Here is a 19402-nt window from a genome sequence, read left to right on the forward strand (position 1 = left end):
TTTAAAAATGCTTACTTATTTAAGTAATCTCTACACTCAACCTGGGGCTCAAACTCCTGACCCTGAGATCGCAAGTCACATGCTCCACCGGTTGAGCCAGCCCCATGCCCCAACACCTCTAGAATTTGAAAGGAAAGCAAGAGTCCTTGCTGCATTCCTTTGGCTTCTAATCCCCCTCTTTTCAGGTCCCCCCCCCCCCCCATTTATTCTGCGTTTCTAAAATGCAAGCCTGCTCAGAGATCATCTCTCCGTGCTTCCGTGGACTATGCCTTTCTAAGACGGCAGATGTAGACCCGGGGCTTCACCCCCACAGCCTCCCGCCCGCGCCCCCTCCTCCCTCTCACAGATTTCGATTACATCGATGTTCAGGGTTTCCCCGATCGTGACCTTTATTCACAGCTGAGATCAAGTCATGTACTCTGTCCTCTGTGCCCTCTTCCACTCACTTTGTCCTTGTGGGTTTATGCTCTTTTTCATTCCTTCTGCTCCACTAAAGTGGATCCTGGGGAGTCATCAGTCTTCTCGTTTTTGCCAGAAGTCATCTTCTTCAGTCTCCAGCCAGTCTTCTCTCCTCCAAAGCCATGACTTGTGCCCATTTCTTCGGTCTGTGAGCTGATAAAAGCTTGAGTCATGTCTCTTCCCAAGGGTCCTTGCATCATTTTATTAGGAAACACTGGATGGCAAAAAATACTCGGGCTCCAAGAGAGAAAGAACTCTGTCGAGCGGAATTTCAGGCTGCCAAGGGAGAAGTATGGGGACCTGGGCACTTGTTCTGGACGTTTGGGGCCAGCAGGGGATTCCTCAAGCCATGAAGGGGTTAAGGGTCAGCCAGCAGGAAGGACTAGGAGGGGAGGCAGAGGGAGAAGATGAAGGAATCCAGGCCTCTGCAGGAAGGCTAGTTGACTGGAGCTAACTAGTCGCCTCCATGACTTGCTAAATATAACTTTAAGTAATCTGCAGTCCCTTGGGGTCATTCTCATAGGAGGAGCGAGGCAAGGAAATAAGTGGTTGTTTGCAGTTCCAGGTCAAAGGTATCCTGGAGAAAGTACCCTGGCCACATTCTTCCGCAATTCAGTCTGTGCGTTCTGTGTCATCGTCGTTTTCGGGTTTCTCGCTGAGGAGTCTCAGAAGCATGCCTGCCCTTGCCTGCCACATGATAAAGATCCCTGCTGTCCTTGGATAACTTTGATTGAGGGCCTGCATTCTGCTCAGTTCCTTATCTGAAGAACATTCCTGACTAACACAGGACAGATTCCGAAGGAGTGCTGGTGTGGACAGAGGTCTCTGCTGACCGCACCCGGGTCGCCTCAGGTGCAGGGGCCCCACCGCGTCTTGCCTCCCGAGTGGGGCTCCAGGAAGGGCCACGCCGCCGGCAGGGGCATTTGGAGGGACCTGCTGGGACACTCCGGTGTCCCCTGCCCTGTTTATTTACAGGGGCAGCCAGAGGCCTGTGTCACTTGTGCAATGTTCAGTGAAGGAGCTGACCGTGGACTCTGTCAACTGGAAACTTGTGTTCTCTGTTAAAAATAACAACAGAAAGAAAAGCTGTTGGGGCCAAGACAAAGTGAAGGGAGAGCTGGATCCGGAGACCAGTTATATTTCACGAAAAAGGAAAACCCCTTCCTTATCTTTGGAGAGAGGTTTTTGTACTCTCAGAAGAGGTCTTAATAAAATGCTCTTCCCTTTTATGCCGGGCACATTGGTTCTGTTTATGAAAGAAAGCAGACATTTTTCCTGACCACGTGTTTTATTGCAGAGGATTGTTCACACACATATGCACATGAGTATGCACACACACACACACACACACACACACACACACACATCTGTGAGTACAGCCCTACATACTTTGCAAACACAGCCTTTATGGGGCTCACTTACATTCTCATGCCTTTGCTCCTGTCACTGCATTAATTTGCTTCCCTACTGTTTTAGCTGCTTTCCTGAGGCTTCAAATCACAAGGCACTGCTGGGTGTTCAAAAAGGTCTGTCCATGGGAGCCTGGGGGGGCTCAGTCAGTTAAGTGTCCAACTTGTGCTCAGGTCATGATCTTGCGGTTCGTGAGTTCGAGCCCCACATTGGTCTCTGCGCCGACAGCTCAGAACCTGGAGCCTGCTTCGGATTCTGTGCCTCCCTCTCTCTCTGTCCCTCCCCCACTTATGTTGTCTCTCTCTGTCTCTCAAAAATGAATAAACATTAAAAAAAAAAAAGGTCTGTCCCCCTCTATTTTCGTATTGGTGTCCTTCCCAGCAAGGGGCCAGAGGAGGGACCGTCACCTTCTCCCTTCTCCCCTGCTGTAGGGAGAAGACAAAAGGAGCAAGAAATCTTCAGATCATGAGACTTTGGAAAGAATATGCCATGAAGGGAACTTGAGCTTATCTCCTAAGGTGGTCCTTAGATAACCTTTGCTTCCACTTTCAGCTCTCAGTCAGAACTGACATTGCTTTGGTTTTTTGTTTCTTTTCCAGCAGGCTGAATAAGAGAGTCAGGGAAGCATCTATTTGCTCTGGAATCTTTTACACTCAACTGTCTACTGCAGGGATCACAAAGGAGACACCGGCCCCCATCTCCAAACATAGCAAAGGTGCAGTAAGCCGTTGTTATCTTGTGCACACACGCACATACATGCACGCGTATGCCCGCGGACACACACACACGGGCATAGGTACGCACACGCTTGGATTTGCTAAGCAAATAAAGGTCTCAAGGGTGGGAGGGAGAATATGTACCCACTAGTGAAAACAATCTTGAAAAGAATTTCGGGAGAATACATCTTCCTGTATCTGCTTCCTGGTCATCAGTGTGAGTCTCGAGCCACCTCTCACTTTGTTAAACTCACTGTGGACTGTTGTCAACCAAGCTCACGTTCGTTCTGCATTCTTGTTCCTCCACAGCTCGGCCTGAGCTCTCCTCAGGGCGCCCGGGGAGACCAGCCAGCTCTTGGAAATAAACCATCCCAGATCCTTCATCTTTGTTTCAGATGCTCCTTTCATTACCTCACCTTAATAAAGAGCTGACTTTATCTACAGGCTGACACCGTCCTCCCCGCCCTGTGCTGCATTCCAACACATACCTCCTGTCTCCGGCCTTCCCCATTCCAAGCTGACAGGCCGTGAAGTGCCTCTCCTTGTCCCTCCTTCTCTCTCTTTCCTGACTCTGTCTTCCCTCATCGACTCTCAGCGAGCCCTGTGCAAGTCCACACCATTCTGCCCGTCCACCTTTCCCAATCCTTCCTGTCTACCACTGTCTAAGATGGCCTTCACGTGTCCTACTCTCTCCCTCCCCCCTTCTAGAAACATCTATAGATATCCTTTTTTTGTTTTAAGTTTATTTATTTATTTCGAGAGAGAGACAGTGCCAGTGGGGAAGGGGCAGAGAGAGGGGGAGAGAGAATCCCAAGCAGGCTCCACACTCTCAGCGCAGAGCCCAACATGGGGCTCAAACTCACGAACCATGAGATCACAACGTGAGCTGAAACCAAGAGTAGGACGCTTAACTGACTGAGTCACCCAGGCACCCCCTAGATATCCTTTTGTAACAGTTCCTCAGCCGTCTCTGGCCTAGAGACCTTTATCTCCACCGATTTTATGTCATCAGGACACAAAGAGGTCATCATACAGAACCACTCCAGGCCCACGCTCTCGAGTCCAGACATTCTCCTTTCAGCTCCACAGGACCTCACTTCCCTTGTTCCTGCTGAACCAATGATCCTATCACTTCTCTTCTCACTGTTTTCTGAGTGTCCTCCAGGCTTTGCTTGTGTCCTCACCCAGACCAGAGATGTCCTACCTTCAAGCTACGCAATCCCCTGGTGGGGGATGGGGGAGGCCCGTTCCTGGCCTCACGCATTTCTGTAAGCTTCTCGCTGCAGCATTCCTTCTGTGTTTCTCTTTCACAGACTTCAAGGGGTCCCTATGCTGCGTAAGCTGTGCCTTCCATTTTCTCTCCTCTGCTGCAAGACCACCAACTGAGGAGGCTGGTTGCTGGTTTTACTTCTAGTTCCTATTAGTTAATTAAAGTTTATTTATTTTGAGAGAGAGAGAGAGAGTGGGGGAGGGCAGAGAGAGAGGGAGAGAGAGAATCCCAAGCAGATTCCACACCGGCAGCACAGAGGCCCATGCAGGGCTCAAACCTCACCAATAGTGAGATCACGACCTGAGCTGAAACCAAAAGTTGGACACTTAGCCAACTGAGCCACCCAGGCACCTAGTTCCTATTATTTAACCTCAAGGAAGACTTCAGTGGCCCTTGGCAGTGTTTTAGTCACCTCTGACTCCTTCTCATCCCCCACACAGAGCCCTCCGAGGCTCTTACTCTACTCCCCGAGGCCCAGCTCAACTCTGTCCCCTGCTTTCTCTCCTGAGATCCTTCTTTACAGACAACATTGGGATTATCTGACATAAGGAGCTTCCTCCTGTCTTTCCACTCCCTGTCAGCCTTCTCCTCATTAGAACACTTGTTGTTTTCAGCTTGGAACACTGTACTAAGCTCCTAACTGCACAACCCATCCTTTCCTCCTTTCCAACCCCGTGTTGGATTTATTATTCCAAAGACCACATTCCTCTCTTGCGTAAAAATCTTCAGGTTTCCCCGTTGCTGCTAAATTATGTGACCTGCCAGGCATGGCTGTTTTCCACACATACTCCATTTTGTCTGACACTAAATCTTTGCTTACATTATTTTCTCTGTCTTCAGGGCCTTCTGTCTGTCATTGCCACATGATCAAATCTTATCTTACCTTAGAGGCAAGCTCAAAAGCCATCACCGACAAGAAATTGTCCCTAGACCCTCTTTGCTAGAAGAGATTTTTCCCACCTTTGCTTTCTTATAGCTCTTGAATCCTCTTGCAACATTTATAACTTTCCACCCTGTATTATGGTTGACAGACAAAACTGTAAGCTTCTTAAGGGTAAAAGCCTCCTAGCAACAGCACAGCAGTGGCATACCATGTGGGGCAATTCAGGATGCTTTTATCACAAATGGCAGGAACATAGCTAACACAGGCCAAAAAGAGAAATTATTAGGCAAACACACACCGCAGATCACACGGCAGTGGGAAGTACAGGGAAACAGCTGGGCCTCAGGGACTACTAGAACGAACTAGAAACGTGAATTCAACAGCACACATGCTCTGTGTCTTTGCTTCTCCCTACCCGTTGGAGCCATTCTCCATGTAGTGGTGCCATAAAAAGTCAATCAGCACTCAGGGTGGTTCTTTGTCATCTTAACCATGTACCTTATTCTTACCTATTCATTAAAATAGGACTTTTAATTGTTCCACTTGGTCAATCTAATTCCAAGTAGAATATATACTTGCAGGAAACTGATTCTTCCTTAAGGGGCCTTTAAAATCAAACTTCCCTCTAATCTAGATAGGCCTTACCTCCAATTAAAATGGGTTGATAAAATGCCCAGGTGTATACATATGGCTCTCAACAACAACAACAACAACAAAATGGCATCGAGCCCATCTATAGCTATTTATTAGTGTACAGATTCCTCTGTATTTTGATCAGTTTCCTCCCCTCCACTGTCACCAACATCCTGTACCTTGATTCCCAGCATTTGTGGATTTGCTCTATGGAGAGAATCTTTGTTTCCTTTGACCATGTTGGTCATTATTCAGTATGAAGAATTTTGGGCATATTCCTGAAGATCGGCTTTTCTGGCATGGTCCCTATGGCCAGGGCTGTGTGACTCAGATCGGAAAGTATATCAAGGATGAGTGGATTTTTTCACTTTGAGTTTTTTCACACTTTGAGATCTCCAATATTCAGAGTAATCATTTTGACCCCTTTTATCAATATCACCTCCACTGAAAGTCAATAATAACTGAATTACCCAGAACCTCTGTTCTTGAGTCCTTGAGAGCTGGGGGGGGGGGGGGGGGGGGGGGTGCAAGAAAAATCTTTTATTTCAACTGAACACTATGGTTAAGGGAGGAAAGGAGTGAAGAGTTGTAAGAATAGGACAAAGTGGGCCTTTAACACTTTACACAACAAACATCTATATGAAAAGGGGATTAATTTATCCAGATGAGACACCAATCAAATATCTAGACAAAACACTGAATATTTTTTTCCCATAGATTTGGAGTCACCAGACTCAGCAAATAAAGATGTAAGATGCCCAGTTAAATTTGAATTTGAGATAAACAGTGAAAACTTTTTAGTATAAGTATATCCTATGTATACATACTATGTATCAGCATAGGACATACTTATACTAAAAATTATTTGTAGTTTATCTGAAATTCAAATTAATCAGGTATCCTGTACTTTATCTGGTAATTCTATTTAGATTAAATATTTTGGCCCTGTCTAGACACAGTCTGAATTTTATTTAAAAAAAAATTTTTTTTTAACGTTTATTTATTTGTGAGAGACAGAGAGATAGTGTGAGCAGGGGAGGGGCAGAGAGACAGGGAGACACAGAATCCAAAGCAGGTTCCAGGCTCTGGGCTATCAGCACAGAGCCCGACACGGGGCTTGAACTCACGAACCACGAGACCATGACCTGAGCCGAAGTCAGATGCTTAAATGACTGAGCCACCCAGGTGCCCCTGAATTTTATTTTTAACCCAGTAATCACTTTTTTCAGTTTATTTATGTATTTTGATTCCAGCATGCAAGCAGGGGAGGGGCAGAGAGAGAGGCAAAGAGAATTCCAAGCAGGTTCCACACTGTCAATGCAGAGCCCAGATGTGGGGCCTGAATTCACAAACTGTGAGAGCATGACCTGAGCCAAAATCAAAAGCCAGTAACTTAATTGACTGAGCCACCCAGGCACCCCCCAATAGTCATTTTTTAAAGATATTTATCCATTGGGGTGCCTGGGTGGCTCAGTCGGTTAAGTGTCCAACTTTGGCTCAGGTCATGAACTCACAGTTTGTGAGTTCGAGCCCCGTGTTGGGCTCTGTGCTGGAAGCTCAGAGCCTGGAGCCCCTTCAGATTCTGTGTCTTGCTCTCTCTCTGCCCATCCCCTGCTCGTGCTCTGTCTCTTTCTCTCTCAGATATAAATAAATATTTTTAAAAAAAATTTTAAAGACATTTATCCATAGAAATGAAGCCCTTTCCATGGCTTATCTACCTTTCCACCATCTTTGAAATGGAAATTTAGACTGCTCTTCTCAATTCCAAACTTTCTTCTAAATGGCCCACACCCTTAGCATGGAGCACTAAAGCAACATAATTTAATCCATAGATACATTGCATTAATGCTCTATTCTGTTAGTATGTGCATTATTAATTTGATTGCCTCTAATTTTTTTGTTGTTGCAGTTTTATACCTTTATTTGACAATCAGCCATTAGTTCTCATCCACATTAACTGTCTGTGGACTTTTGAAAGTGGTGACAGGTACGTAGATAACCAACACCTAGAGCCTATTTGGTGAATCTTCATCCTTATTACGTTTTCTGGACAACCACACATGGTTACAGTACGGCACATTCCTTATTCCTTTGGCCCAGACAGCTTTGTTGAGCCTGGTGTCAAAGCACACATCTGCAGTTCCCATCTCTTTCATGACAAATTTCCAGATCTCTTTGAATGCTTGAGAGGCACGCTTCTTGAACCCCACTCCATGGATGCGCTTGTGAATGCTGATAGTGTATTCTCTGGTCACTACCGTGATGATGGCAGAATGGCCCTTCTTCTTGCTACCCTTCTCTGGGGGAGCCATTCTGCCTGGCCCTGGTTGGAAAAGCTGATCGCCTCTAATTTTGAATACATTGTAGAGCTTAGTCCAGCATCAGAATATTGAGTAAGAGCTAAATAGAAGTGAGGCACTCATCTATGCAAGGACCACTTATCAAGCACACATTTCATGTGTTGATCTTTTTTAGGCTCTACAAAGGTACACAAAGATACATGAAATTAATTCAACAAACTCTTTATGAAAAGTCTATTTTGCCAGGCCATTATTCAAGGTGCTAGGAGTGCTATAGAGTTCCCATACTTGAGGGACTCTGTTCATTGAGGAAGAACTCATCGGATAAGGTGGTAAAAAGAACCAAGATCCCCACTCCCAAGGGATATGCTGTTCTGCTAACTACCAGGGTTTTTCTTTTGCTGAATGGTGTATACAAACTGGTTAAAGACTGACTTTTTTTTCCTTTTAAATGTTTGTTTGTTTATTTATTTATTTATTTATTTATTTATTTTTGAGAGGGGGAGCAGAGAGAGAGGGAGACAGGGAATCCCAAGCAGGCCCTGAGGCGAAATCAAGAGTCAGACCCTAACCAACTAAGCCACCCAGGTGCCACTAAAGGCTGACTTTCTTAAGAGAACAAAGAGAACTTTTAACGTTGGGTGGGAGATGGGGTGCCTGGGTGGCTCAGTCAAGCATCTGACTTCGGCTCAGGTCATGATCTTGTGCCTGCGTTGGGCTCTGTGCTGGCAGCTCAGAGCCAGGAGTCTGCTTCAGATTCTGTGTCTCCCTCTCTCTCTGGCCTTCCCCGCTCATGCTCTGTCTCTGTCTCTATCTCTTTCTCAAAGATAAAATAAATAAACATTTAAAAACAAGTTGGGTGGGAGAAAAGAAAAAAGAGAAAGAGGCAACTGGCAGAGGTGGGCTCTTTGGTAGGAAGAGGGAAAATGTCTGATAGGGTAATGGATTAAATGTCTGCTTGGTGATATGTATGGGATGTGACCGCTCTTTCCTAGACTCCAAAGAATTCTTCACCAGAACACCAATTTTCTTATTAATGTGTTGTAGTATTAGCTATGTTTTGGAGGATATGACATAGTGGTGAGTAGGGCCTCAGAGTGAATGTAAAGTGAGAGCCAAGGCTCCCCATGGGAGGCCCAGCCCATCTGGGTTACATCTTGGGGATCCTCATCTTGCATATTTGATATAAGTTAAAGATTCCAGCTGCATTTTAGATTGTCGTTGCTAAGAAGACAACTCACCATCCATGCCAAACATTTGGAATTTTGTGTAACAGAGTGAAGATACTTCTGGCATGAGCCACAATGGTTCTTGGCATCAGTTTAAGTTTCTTTTGTTTCAACGGAATCAAGGCCAATTAAGCAAGAAAAAAAGAAGAGGATGTGGGGGAAGGGATTGGTGGTAGAATGTGTTAGAAGCACAAGGGGATGGGCTGCCTGGGTGGCTCAGTCGGTTAATCGTCCAACTCTCAGTTTTGGTTTCAGCATGATCTCATGGTTTCATGAGTTCGAGTCCTGCGTGGGGCTCTGGGCTGACAGCACAGAGCCTGCTTGGTGTTCTCTCTTTCTCCCTCTCTCTCTGCCTCTCCCCTTCTCATGCTGTCTCTGTTTTTCTCAAAATATACAAATAAACTTAAAAAAAAAAAAGAAGAAGAACGAGGGAGAGGTCACACCTAGGAAGAGCTGGCCAGCTTGACCTTGGGGGTCAGGGAGACCAGGGGACAGGGACCAGGGGCTTCCTTCAGCGACCTCAGGGGTTGTGGAGATTTTCTGGAGTGGCTGCTATCATGTGTTTTACCCCTATTGTCATCTCTGTTCATGTTATTAAGTTCCCGTGAGAGAATCTAATTAATACAGCTGGAGTCAAGGGTCTCAACTCTCTGTGTGGCAAAATCATTTGAGTTAGACAGTCTTCTCTTTCCATGTCTCCAACATGTCTCAAAACTAGATGGAAATGGTGTAATCTTGGATGTTTACACTGTGTGTCCTTCTTTTGGTTTAACTGAGAGTCTTGAATTATTCCATCTCTCTAACACACATTAATTTGGAAGTTATATACACTCTGCTTCTATTCTTTGGGTGGTTACCCTAGAAATTCCAACCTGCACCCGTAACCCACCAAAGTGTAAGTTAATCAACATCTTTCCTCTCCTCTCAGGCAATCCAAAAACTTCAGAACATTTAAATTCCATTCCTCCTTAGCTACTTATAAATTGACTTTTTTATATAGTTTAAGTCAACTTTTTTTTTTTAACGTTTATTTATTTTGAGAGAGGGCGAGAACATGTGCTTGCGAGAGAGCGGGGGAGGGGGACAGAGAGAGGAAGAGAGAGAATCTTAGGCGAGCACTGCACTGTCAGCACAGAGCCCTATGAAGAACTTGAACTCACGAACCGTGAGATCACGACTTGAGCCAAAATCAAGAGCTCAACCGACTGAGCCACCCACACGTCCCATGAAGTCAACTTTTAACACACAACCAAGAATTATTCCAACATTTTATTGTCAGTGTTCATTTGCGTCTGCCATTTGCTTTGCTCTTCACTCATTGTGTGTCTCAAACATTCCATATGGGACCTTTTTTTTTTTCTTCCTGCCTCAAGCATTTTCTTTAGCATTTCCTTTAAGAGCTTTTGTTAGTGATGAACTAGCAATTTTTATTTCTCTGCAGTATTTATTTTGTCCTTATTCTTGAAAGACTTTTTTTACCCCTGCTAGATAGAAAAATTCTAGGCTGGCACATTAGTTCTCTCCGTGCACTAAAGGCGTATCACTGTTTTTCTCACTTCCATTGTTTGCTGTTGAAAATCTGCTGTCAGCTGAGCTGCTACTCCTTTAAAGTCAATCTTTTCTCTCTTTTTTTCTGGCTGCTTTTAAGATTTTTCTCTTTATCTTTAGTTTCCTGCAACTTCAGCATGATGTGCCTAAGTATGTTTTACTTACCCTGCTTGGGATTTAACGGGTTTACCAAATCTCTGGATACGTGTCTGGCAGTTCTGAAAATGTTCAGTTATTATGAATTTAAATATTGCCTAGTTCTTTCTCTCCCTTTTTCTAGAACTCCTATTTAACATTATCTTGCGTGTCTCTCAAACCCTCTTTCCCATTTTTCATCTTTTGGTTCTGTGTTGCATTTAGAAAAAATTGTTTTTCTGTTTCACTGTTTCTCTAATTGTGTTTAATCTACCCCCTGAGCTTTTAATTTTGATAAACTTAAAGTTAGTTATTTTTTAAATGCACTGATACTTTTTATAGTAACTTATAACTGCTAATTCATTAATCTACATCTATATGGGTCTTTTTGTGGCTCTTTGTTACTTCCGTTGGTTTCCTTGTAGGCTTGAATGTTTTTAATTATCTGCTGCTCACTGCCCTTAGAAAATTATTTGTGGGGGCACCTGGATGGCTCAGTCAGTTAAGCATCCAACTCTTGATTTAGGCTCAGGTCATGATCTCTCAGTTCATGAGATCAAGCCCCATGTCAGGCTCTGTACTGACAGTGTGGAGCCTGCTTGGGATTCTCTTTCTCCCTCTCTTTCTGCCCCTCCCCTGCTTGTGCATGTGCTCTCTCTCTCTCAAAATAAATAAATATATATTTAAATATATAATAAATATATGTTATATATATTTATATAACTTATATAATTATATAAATATATATAACATATATTTATTTATTTAAAACAAGAAAAAAAAAGAAAATTATCTGTGGAGATGTTCTATCGTCGAAGATGAAGGTCTAAGAGAATTTGAATTTGTTTCTTTGAGGCGTGTGGGTACCTTTCTGTCCGCTACCACTTTATACTTCATTTAGGGTTTAAAGTTTCTTAGCCCACTCAAGTCTTTTGAATCCACAGGAGTAACTATCTGTAGTTATAACTTTTTTTGTGGATTTTGGTTTTCTCCCTTGCTCCTTCTGGCCCAGTTAAATCTCCTCACCCTCCCCGGGGGTGAAAGCAGGAAGGTGGTTTCACTATTGAGAGTCCCCCTTAATGTGAAGGCCTCCACTAAATCTTTATGTTTAGAGGACCCTGGACCTAGCATCTGTGCCTCTCACACCATGAGTCTGTGAAAACCACTGCTCTGTCTCAGGCCAAATTCTCAAATACCATCAGGACAAAAGTAGTTCAGAGAGCTCTGTTTACCGCTGGATTTTTGCTTTCTTTTCGCTTTGGGCCTGATATTTCTTTTCCATCTCATCAGTAATGTGGTCCTTTTATGAAGATCTTAAAACTTTTTTATTCATTATTTTTAGATGCTCTTCGCCGAAAGGTATCTCCTAATAATCTGACTTACCATAAAAAACAGTATCTGGCCACAGAGAGTGAATGCGCCTCAGGCCTTCATTTGATTTAGCTCCTTTCTTGGAAGTTAACACCTCATTCTCTACGGTGAGGCAAGGGCATCCACTCTGTGTCAGTCAAATGTTTAAGGATCTTTGGAAAGCTAGAGTTTTACAACTGTCTTGAGGCAAATAATCCTAAAGGGATTGGAGATAGTCAGAATTTCCACTCTGGAATCTCTTAATACTTCCTCCATCCTGTACTCAAAGCGCTCCCTCCACGTATAAAGTGCACTCTTGGGAAGAGAAAACATCTGATGGATAGGCTGCCTGCTGTAGTCCTTTCCCTGTGGTCTCTGGCTTTCAGCGTGGTGAATATGCTGAGTGTTCACCACACTTTATTCCTCCTGCATGGAATCTACCTGAAGAAAGATGGGCACGTGCACCCCACAGTCAAATTCTGTCCTTGTTTGATTTTGGATCCTGCGATATCCATATGGAGCCTATGTGGGATTGAGAAGGCCGAGAAGCAAGGTAGATGGTAGGGAAAAAGATCTTCTGGGGGAAATGGAGAATTTGGAATACTGTTTTGCTCTTAGTATTCAAATGCTCATTCCTATATCTCCAACATTTTCAATAGGTTAATAATTTCTCGTTACTGTGTTGAATTATCTCAGTTTGGGGGGGATGCTAAAAAATCAATGCCATGTCAAGATTGGTATTAGCCTACCTGGAAAGCTGATCATAACTGCTTTACTACTTTGTTTGCCTGCTTGGCCCCTGTTGCAATTTGAGTTTGCAATGTTTGATGAAGTCATTAATATTAGGTGCCCAAGAGAAGGAGCCCAGTGAAGAGATTAGTAACTTCCATTTAAACAGCACAGAGGAATGAAACCTTTAGCTAGGGAGATTTTGAAAACAGATGTTACTTAAAGAGAAGACAACATGATCATCATTTATAGCTATAGAACCAGGTTTAACAAGCATTTATACAGGACCCATTATGCTCTGTGCACCAGGTTGGTTTTGTTTTTTTTTTTTAATGTTTATTTATTCTGAAAGAGGGAGAATGTGTGTGTGTGAGCAGGAGAGAGGCAGAGAGAGAGGGGGAGAGAGAGAATCCCAAGCAGGTGCTATGCTGTTAGCACAAAGCCCAACTCAGGGATCGATCCCATGAACTGTGAGATCATGACCTGATCCATAATCAAGAGTCAGACGCTTAAGCAACTGAGCCACCCAGGCGCCCCCAGGCTAGGTATTTTTAAAACCACAGTCCATTAAATTCAGAAAAAAAGAGTCATGCCCCTTCTTTGGTGTTGAGCAGAGAGATGTGAAAAAAGTAAACTATTTTAGGATTAAGGAAGGAAGAAAATTCTCACTAGACATTATCCCATGTAGGGGAAAATATTTCAGGAATATTTCCTGGAGGCTCAAGGGCACATTTTAAAACTTAAGTTTGAATAATACACTACTCAGTTAAGCCTTTAGTTTTTCTAAAGAATGTGGTAAGAGTCCCGGACATAAGAGATTTACATTTTCTCCGTATTAGTTCATCTTACGTGTTAACTTTAAGGAAATATTGTGCAATGCATGGGGTCTGTGAAACCCATAGTTCGTGGGTTAAGGATTCTCGGCACACAGTGCAACACATGGTGTGCCGGTCTACTAAGGAAGGAGGCACTAGGTGTCTATACGGGGAAGCTTTTCCATCGGGAACAACGCCCTACTTCTTTCTTTTTGATGGCGTACGTTCTACACTATGTTCCTCTGTAACGATTCACGTGTGCTTTCCGCATCATGCTAAATCTCTGCTTTCTTCTGGGGAGTTATTTTCCCACAGCACCTCGCTCAGTGAGTTGCCCGTGATAAGCAATAAATAATCAAAGGCAGTATGGAATGTAGAGATGTAAGTGCCGGACCTGGCTCTACCACTCAAGACAGGATAAGCTCAAGTGAAGCGGATGCTTGTTCTTTTTCTCTACTAGTTTTTGTTCGTCCTTCCTTTTGACCAAGAATCCCAGTTCTCGTCAGTCATATGTTCCTTGCTGAAGCAGTCAATGCCCTTTGGGAAAATCTGACCCTACTCTTGGCTCCAGGAGTGAATTAGTCAGGGTTCTCCAGAGAAACAGAAGTGAGAGAAAGACAGAGAGAGAGAGAGAGAGATAGGGAGAGGTATAAAGAACTGGCTCATGTGATTATGGAGGCTGAGAAATCCCACAGTCTCTTGTCTACAAGCTGCGGAACCAGGAGAGCTGATGGTATGAATTCCATTACGAGTAAAGGAGGAAACTGATGTCCCAGCTCAGGAACGGGTAGAGAAGAAATTCTTCCTTACCTCACCTTTTGTTCTAGTCAGGCCTCCAACAGATTGGATGAGGCCCACCTACATTGGGGGGGGAGGGGGTCAATCTGCTTTATTCAGTCTACTGATTCACATGTTAATCTCATCCAGAATAATGTTTAACCAAACATCTGGGAGCCCCATATCCCAATCAAGTTAACCATCACAAAGGACAAATCCAGTTTGGCTTAAACCAGTCACCACATCATGTCACCCTGTGGGCCGCAGTGATTGGTCAAAGAGGGGCAAATACCCCACTCTAGGCCAATGAAGTGCAAGACAAGGGGACATTTGCTAGAGACTACAAGGAAAGAAACTTCTTCATCCTTCCATGGAAGTGATGTACACGGATGCTCTTATGTACCTGGACATGAATGAAAAAGTCCATGAAATTTGCTGGTAATCATCTTATGACAACACAGAACCTGGCCTTGATCTATAACAGGCAGTGTAGAAGGCAGAGAAAGATGGGAAAATAAACTGGACCATTGTTGAGATTACTCCACATTGTATATGGAGCCTATGAAATGAAATGAAATGAAATGAAATGAAATGAAATGAAACGAAACGAAACACAATAAAATATTCCTAACTAATACAATTGGAGTTTGGATGTTATGATCACCAAAGACTCCTTTCAGCTTTTAACATTCAATGAGTCTAGTAAAAACTCTACCCAAAAAGTAAACCATTTTTATTACGAAAAGTGAGTATTCGGTAGGTATTAACCAGGTTGGACCACCTGCATCAAGAAAGTACATCCACTCGGCCACACTGACTCCTCACCTGGGGGGGAGGACCTGGGGGAGGACCAGAGGGAGCCTCGTGCACCTCGACAGTTACGGGCGCAAGACTGAATCTAGATGCTGAGAATATGTGAAGACTGTGTACAAAAATCTCCACCTTCATGGTGCTTACATTCTAGCTGAGGGAGACAGACTATAAACAAATACACGAATAAATAAGCAAATAGCTAAAAAGACAGCGTGTTGGACAGTAACGAGTACTCTGGAGAAAAGGGTATAGGGAGTGCAATTTTAAACGGTGTGGGTCAAGGAAGGTGTATTTGCTCTCTGGGGCTGCTCTGATCAAGTACCACAAACTGAGTGGCTCGAATAAGAGAACCATGTTGTCTCACAGAAGTGTGCAGTCAGAGTCTCAGCAGGGTTTGTTCCTTCTGAGGCCTGGTTCCTATCCGTCTCCTCGCTCCTGGTCACCTCAGACACTCCTTGGCTGGTAGATGGCTATCTACTCTCGTGCCTTCACACCATCTTCCTTTTGTATGTGTCTGTCTCTGTGTCTGAATTTCCCCTTTACATAAGAACACCAGTCAGGGGAGCCCAGGGGGCTCAATTGGTTAAGCGCCTGACTCTTGATTTCAGCTCAGATCATGATCCCGGGCTTGTGAGATGGAGCCCCGTGCCAGGCTCTGGGCTGGCAGCACGGAGCCTGCTTGGGATTCTCATTTTCTCTCTCTCTGTCTCTCTCTGCCCTTCCCGTTCCCCTCTCAAAATAAATAAACTTAGAAAAAAAGAAAATGTTTAAACAAAAAAAAGAACACCAATCATATTGGATTAGGGGTCCACTGTAATGAATGACTTTACCGTACCTTGATCATCTGGAAGCACCTTCTTCCCAAAGAAGGTCATATTCACAGGTCCTGGGAGTCAGGACTTCAACATCTTTTGTGGGGCCACAATTCAAACCCTAACACGGTTTTACTGTGCAAATGACATTCGAACAAAAGCTTGAAGGTGGGGGGTGGGAGTGAACCACATTGTGATCTGAGGGAAGGGCATGAACAGCAGAGGGAACAGCAAATGCAAAGAAAGACACTGCTTGCTCCTTCAGAACAACATTTTGGTGAGTTGCTATAGAGTCTGGAAGGTCAAGGGAGAAAGTCTAAAGCACCAAGCTCAGAGATGACCCATCTACCTCTTAGTGGTGTCCTCCGTAACCTCATAGTCCATTTATTCAAAATGTCAAAGACTCTTCCGCTTCCCAAGAGTATAATATAAGGTCACTGAAAGCAGGGAGTGAGTCCCCTATCTCTTCATATCCTCGTGATGCTCAGCGAATGTGGGTGATGCTGAGGGTGCATTTGCCACACCGTCCTTTGCCTGCCCTCCAGGAACTGCCTTACACCCGAGCGCACAGGAAGAGGCCATGTGGACAAAAGGGAATTTGGCTGGAGGCACTCAAGGTGACAAAGGTAAGAGAGTCAGGTTTCTCATTAAAAGGTGCCTATAGAATTTTGTCGTCATCTCTCGCTACACTGCTTGCACAATCAGCTTCAGTATGTGACCGTCATTGGTTTTTTAACTCACATTTTCTTATCTTTTAAAATCCTATTCTGCCGGTGAAAATTAGAGAAGTAAGAAAGAATGGGCAAGTTTTCTGAAATTAAAATTTAGAGCAAGGGGACCCGTCTTTAGTGGAAATCTGACAGCAACTGATCTATTTCAGCTTTAGGAAACGGCCAATGCAGCACCAAAGTTCTCTCTAAAATATGTCAGAGGCCGAACAAGCAGTTCTGTAGACTTCCATTGAATCATCCCTGACCTCCTGCCTTCACTTATCTCCAAGCTGGAATGGTCTCTTGAGCCATCAGCCATCACCACCCAGAGGGCCTCCCCCTGTCCCTTCTGTCCTGCTGTGGCCTCAGATAACAATCCTTTCCAGACAGGTTTTGTTCCCACCATGTTTGGAATGCTTCAGAGCAAAACTGAATGTTAATAAGAGCCTAAGTCCCCTCTGTTGTTACTTCCTTTCACCGTCACACCTCACCCTTAGCCGGAGGGGACTGGTGGTTTCTGCTCATGACGGCCCCAATCCCACCTCATTTGGTCCAGGCTTGTTAGGAGACTCAGTTCTTTGTTCCCTTCCTCCTTGTGGCTCTGGGCACGCTTCCTTGCTGCCCCATGCCGGCAACAGTCTCCTCCTTGTCTGTCCAAAGCCCGTTGTGTATCCAAATCCTCATGTAAGACTCTGGCCCTGCAGCTATTTTCGGGTGCCATGTACCCTTGGCCTTTCCCTCAGGCTGGGACAGGAAAACAGAAACATGTTTAAAGGGTAGCAGAGGGAGAAAAAGAACAAATATCAGCTTGGTCCAGAGCCTTGCGCTTTGTAGGGTTTTCAAAGTAGAAATGTTTACATGGCTTCCTTTCTAGGGCTCCCTTCTCTCCTCCGAAATGGAGGGGCTTCGTGGAAAAGGGGGTGGGCCGCCCTACGCCTCTTGTGTCTGTCTCAGCAGGAATGCTGGGACGGGAAAGGGTGAAGAATGAACAAAAGGCCTTGTGTATGCCCAACAGAATCTCCTTGGAACCCATAAATACCCAAATATCTTTAAAGGGCTCAGAAATTAATCCATATTGAACATCCTCCAGGCGCCTTGCACATTCATACTCCTTGTGTAGTTTCATCTTCACACACACACACACACACACAAAACTATCGTGCGGCAGGTTTTATTATCCTCATTTACAGATACAGAAACTGAAGCTGGCCGTGCTAAGTGCCTTGCTGGGTCACATTAGCTACCTAAGGGGTGGAACTTGACTGCATTTAGTTCTGAGTCCACAGTCTGTGCCTTTTATTCTCGTGACTTATTCATTTTGGAACTGGAAGCCTGTATCTCCCACTCCTCTTCACCCATTCTGTTTATCTTACACCCCCTTTCCTCTGGCAACCATCAGCTTGTTCTAAGTAATACATATTCTTTATAGAAATTTTGGGAAGACAAAACGAAATATAAAAGTAAGCAGTAATTCTACCATCCAGAGATAGTCAGTGTGTCCTTTAAAAAATTTTTTTTATTTAAATTCAAGCTAGTTGATATACAGTATAGTATTGATTTCAGGAGCAGAACCCAGTGATTCACCTCTTACATAAGACACCCAGTGCTCGTCCCCACAAGTACCCTCCTTAATGCCCATCACCCATTTAACCCATCCCTCCACCCAACACCCCACCAGCAACCCTCCGTTTGTTCTCTGCATTTAAGACTCTCTTATGGTTTGCCTCCCTCTCTCTTTTTATCTTGTTTTTCCTTCCCTTCCCCTATGTTCATCCGTTTTGTTTCTTAAATTCCACATATGAATGAAATCATATGGTATCTGTCTTTCTCTGACTTATTTCACTTAGCATAATACACTCTAGTTCCATCCACATTGTTGCAAATGGGAAGATTTCATTCTTTTTGATTGCCGAGTAATATTCCATTGTACATATATACCACACCCTCTTTGTCCATTCATCAGTTGATGGACATTTGGGCCCTTTCCATAATTTGGCCATTATTGATAGTGCTGCTATAAACATTGGGGTGCGTGGGCCTCTTCAAATCAGCACTTTTATATCCTTTGGATAAATACCCAGTAGTGCAATTGCTGGGTCCTAGGGTAGTTCTATTTTTAATTTTTTGAGGAACCTCCATACTGCTTTCCAGAGTGGCTGCACCAGTTTGCAACAGTGCAAGAGTTCCTCTTTCTCCACATCCTCACCATCTACTGTTTCCTGAGTTGTTCACGTTAGCCATTCTGACGGGTGTGAGGTGGTATCCCATGGTGGTTTTGATTGTATTTCCCTGATGATGAGCGATGCTGAGCATCTTGTCATATGTCTGTTAGCATCTGGATGTCTTCTTTAGAAAAGTGTGTATTCATGTCCTCTGCCCATTTCTTCACTGGATTATTTGTTTTCTGGGTGTTGCGTTTGAGAAATTCTTTATATCTTTGATACTAACCCTGTATCCACTATGTCATTTGCCAACATGTTTTCCCATTCTTTCAGTTGCCTTTTAGCTTTGTTGATCGTTTCCTATGTGCTGCTTCTTTTGATGTTTTGGTTTTTGTTTGTGTGTATTTATTTATTTATTTATTTATCGGGGGCAGGGGAGAGAGAACGAGGGAGAGGGGCAGAGGGAGACAGAGAGAGAATCCCAAGCAGGCTCCCTGCTCAGCATGGAGCCCAATGTAGGGCTCAATCCTGTGACCCTGGGATCATGACCTGAGCCAAAATCAAGAGTCAGATGCTCAACTGACTGAACCACTCATGTGCCCCTGTGTTTATTTTTAAATAGACTTTATTTTTTTTTAGAAAAGTTTTAGG

General features: G+C 44.1%; 1 protein-coding gene and 1 long non-coding RNA gene across 2 annotated transcripts; both read right to left on the reverse strand.

Annotated features, from left to right (window-relative positions):
* Positions 1-358: 358 nt before the first annotated feature.
* On the reverse strand, positions 359-3081 carry LOC109277401 (uncharacterized). The gene is made up of 2 exons (XR_002085128.2): positions 2866-3081; positions 359-1517 (listed from the first exon to the last, which is right to left on the reverse strand). It is a non-coding gene; the product is annotated as an uncharacterized LOC109277401 (long non-coding RNA).
* Positions 3082-7280: 4199 nt separating this feature from the next.
* Positions 7281-7683, reverse strand: LOC109277402 (60S ribosomal protein L31-like). Its single transcript, XM_019467066.2, has one exon. It carries the CDS (start codon positions 7681-7683, stop codon positions 7378-7380), a length of 306 nt encoding a protein of 101 aa, XP_019322611.1. The 3' UTR covers positions 7281-7377.
* Between the last annotated feature and the right edge of the window lie 11719 nt (positions 7684-19402).

The sequence above is a fragment of the Panthera pardus genome, unplaced genomic scaffold, assembly GCF_024362965.1.
Source record: "Panthera pardus isolate Hobbes unplaced genomic scaffold, ASM2436296v1 HiC_scaffold_13, whole genome shotgun sequence".
In the NCBI taxonomy this organism is placed as follows: domain Eukaryota; kingdom Metazoa; phylum Chordata; class Mammalia; order Carnivora; family Felidae; genus Panthera; species Panthera pardus.